Source organism: Wyeomyia smithii, chromosome 3, assembly GCF_029784165.1.
Source record: "Wyeomyia smithii strain HCP4-BCI-WySm-NY-G18 chromosome 3, ASM2978416v1, whole genome shotgun sequence".
In the NCBI taxonomy this organism is placed as follows: Eukaryota; Metazoa; Arthropoda; class Insecta; order Diptera; family Culicidae; genus Wyeomyia; species Wyeomyia smithii.
Genome location: NC_073696.1, coordinates 91,372,496 through 91,376,131, shown reverse-complemented (window position 1 = coordinate 91,376,131; position 3,636 = coordinate 91,372,496). Strand labels below are relative to the sequence as shown.

Here is a 3,636-nt window from a genome sequence, read left to right as displayed (position 1 = left end):
AGATCTCAGCCATCCACTTCGAATTAGACGCTGCTGTTTTCCCCTCCTTATGGAAAAGCTCACCTCGACTGGAACTTACTCTTCGCTAAGGCTACACTAATGTTTTGCAAAATTGTTAGCTATCTGGATTGCGAGTGGGTTTTAATTTAAGTTAATTTAAAGCAGACTCAATTTCCAGATAACTATTGCTTAATCTTCGAATCCAATGAAACTGTCGAAAGTGAAGTGTTGAAACCTGACATAGGTAAAATTATTTGTTGTACTCTGCGCCTTGCAATTTTTTAACGCTTTTTCAGTAAATCTAATCTTCTCGATTGCAACCCAATCCTAAATTCCAGCAGCACAACTGTTGTAAAATGTACACATACTGTTCCACTCCAGACCGAGCAAATTAAATAAAAATTAACCGGAACCATCATTGAATTCAAGTTATTCGATAAATATAATGTATTTAACATTCTTTCGTTATGATTACACTGTCATTGTGTTAATGTCAACTAGTATCTATTATGCATACTGGTTAAAGAGGTTTTTGCCATGTAATGGTGTCCCTACTATGCAATCAGAATAACTTGTTACTAGGTTGATTTATGTCTATTCTTTTGCTCTGTTACCACCAGCCATTATCGATTTGTTTTCTATAGAAGCTGCAGCACAAGGACCTCTTACTTTATTTATAATGCTCTAAAAAGCGAGTTACATAGTGTACATCCAGGAAAGTGCGAATATGCTTTGTCAAATTTTGCACCTCAGCGTGTGATTACGATTTTTTTTATTCAAATATTTTCGAAAAATATAGACGAAGGCTGGTCTTATTTGTTCGTGTTGAATCAATATAAAGTAAAGACAATTTTACAATATCATATCCGATAACTACTGAATTCGATCAACGTTTCAAAAAATACTAAACGAATTTCAAACATTTCATTATATACCGCACCTCTCTTTTTCCCCTTCTACACACATATGTACAAACACACACATAGAAGAAACTTATTTAAAATTATTAGCCATTAAATTAAATAATTTAATTAAAAAATACACTGTATACGCATAAGAGTAAAAGAGTGAGAGAGGTTGGCTTATTTGTTCGTCCGAAGCTCGGCTTTCTGCTGGTTCTGCTGCTGAAGGGAGGTTTGTGTGCCAATGGTGCTCATTCCGGGTTGATAGGAATGCAGCTGAATATTGTAGCAATTATCTCCACTGCCAACGGAATTGAGCGAAAAATTACTGTCACCAGGTGTCCCACCTGCAGCCCCGCCAGGTACAACAGTGGAACTAAGTTGATGGTGTGACGAATGGAGATGTTGAAGTTGGTGATTTAATTGGCTGTGGCTGTGTCGGTGGTTTGCACTTGACGCCAGGTTGGTACGTGACGATGGTTTACGAATTTTCCAGGCCTTCAATTTGGCTTCCATATTATCCAGCCGCCGGAGTAAATCCGCAACAATACTTAAAGTAGATACACGATCACTTGGTGCCATTGGTGCATTCAAAACGCTGGGAACAAGCGCAGTTGTGGCATTTATGTTTCCATTGCGTTCGATAATTAATTTCTGCTGAAGGGCATCTTCGTCAATGTGAGACACAACATTATCTAGGGATCCTGTAGTGGATTCCAGGTCAAGTTTACTGGTAGATTTTGCTAGGGCTACAATAATGTTATCCGACTTTTTGTTGCTATTAATGTTGTTGTTAATATTTTCCAACTTGTTGGTGTTGAGGCATACATTTGCGGTGGTGTTGTTTGATGCCGAAAATTTCGTATCGCTTGAACCCTCCACGTTTTTGTCTTCTAAATCTTTCATGTCAGTTGATGTTTCATCTTCGGCATCCAGTTTCGGAAAATTTCTCACCTTTAATTCTTGCTTCAAATCTCGCGCTTCGTCCATCAAACGTTGCAATTTGATTTGCATACGTTCTTTTTCGTCCACCTCAAGTTCGAGAAGTGCATTTTTCTCATACGCCTGGTTAAGCATCGATTCGAATTCAGCTACACTTTCGCTTGCCACTCGATTTGCGCGCTCTAGATCGTCATTCTTTTGCTCTAGCTCGCGGATATAGACCTTGAACTTTTCGTTCTCCTTCATCAGCTGTTTATAATCAGCGTCAATTTTATTCGATTCATTTTCTATATTCGTTAACTTCCGTTTATAAGACTCGCATTCAATGCGAAGATGGTTCACCTGTTGGTTCAAATCATGGATCTTCCTCTCTTGCTGTTCGACTGTCACTTCCAGTTCTTTTTCTAACTGTCGCGACTCCTCTGTGAAATCGTCGAATTCTCTTTGTACATCGTTTCTTTCCTGCTTCAACATTAAACATCTTTCCTTCCAGTACAAACACTCCTCCTCTACGCTAGAGAACAGTTTTTCCTGGTCCATTTTGGATCCAATCAAAAGGTTTTAATTGAAAATGAATGTTGAATCGAAAAACAAACACCTTTCCGGGAGTTTCTAAAACAAAATACGAAAAATTCTGCACTGTAGTAGCTGCGCTGCAAAAATGCATAGCGATGACAAAAACAAACCCTTGAAAAATTGTTTTCGGCACACGTCACAAACACCCACAGTGAAGTACAGTTTTCAACATCCGCTTGCTAGTTGAGGTTTAATTTTGCAATATCAGGAAGTCTAATTATCATTTTTTTCGTATTTTATTCACTTTTTTATGATTTCTACTCGCTAGTTAGCTGGAAAACAGAACACAAAAGAAAGAAGTGGATTTCGATTGACAGTTAAGATGACAAGACTGCAATTTAGGGTGCAAGGTACAAAAACGGTAATCATAAGGTGTGGGAGAAGGATCAATCGATATGTAGTTGTTTCAGTTCACTGCACGCTTACGTCATTAGACAGTTCAGGGAGTGCGTTCATGTAGAATTTATTTTTTTTATGGTGGTGCATCACCGGTGCGCGCTGCATCTTAAAAAAAGTTCAGGTCTTGTAAAATACCAAATACCGGTTATGACCCAGTATTGACATTACAGCCTCCGAAGCGCACCGTTCTTTATTCCTCGGTAGGTTAGCGCTGACTCAGCAGAATAAAGGAATTCGCTATCAGTTTTACTGTCTTTTTGTAACCTTACTCCGATTTATTTTTCAGAGTTACTCATTGTTTTGTCATTTCTATTTTACCCAATTTTTTGTAGGGGATTTGTTGTTTGGTATATAAATAATAAATCTTCAATACAAACATGCTTCAAACTTAAAATTTTTTGCCGGGTCTCGGTAATTTATTGCCACCACTGAGTGCACGGTTAAAAAAATAATGACAGCTGTCACATTTTTTCGTATATCTCGGTTCACGAAACTGAAATTTCGGCACCAAATACCCGAATTCCGAGATTTCAGTTAGGCTGAACCGAGATTTACGAAAAAATGTGACAGCTGTCCTTTTTTTCTTAACCGAGCACTCAGTGGTGCCGTTCTCGGCAATAAATTACCGAGACCCGGCAAAAAATTTTAAGTGTGTTCAATTCCCACACAGTGAAAATAATAATCGATACTAGTGGAGTGTGTGAAAAATATTTTACTTTCGGTATTCTAATCAGGCTCTGCAAAATTAATGATGCCTTCTCCATACAATTGTTTTATTTTTCGTTCAACAAGCATGAAAATGATAGAGGGTTTCCGT

The 3,636-nt window shown here is 38.0% G+C and overlaps 1 protein-coding gene across 1 annotated transcript; it reads right to left on the bottom strand.

Moving 5' to 3' along the window:
- Positions 1-423: 423 nt before the first annotated feature.
- On the bottom strand, positions 424-2,742 carry LOC129727310 (nuclear distribution protein nudE homolog). Its single transcript, XM_055685023.1, has 2 exons — positions 2,531-2,742; positions 424-2,456 (listed from the first exon to the last, which is right to left on the bottom strand). Exon 2 carries the CDS (start codon positions 2,382-2,384, stop codon positions 1,083-1,085), a length of 1,302 nt encoding a protein of 433 aa, XP_055540998.1. The 5' UTR covers positions 2,385-2,456; positions 2,531-2,742; the 3' UTR covers positions 424-1,082.
- Positions 2,743-3,636: the final 894 nt, after the last annotated feature.

Coding starts and splice junctions, on each gene's coding strand:
- LOC129727310 (XM_055685023.1), bottom strand. CDS start 2,384: ATGGACCAGGAAAAACTGTTCTCTAGCGTAGAGGAGGAGTGTTTGTAC.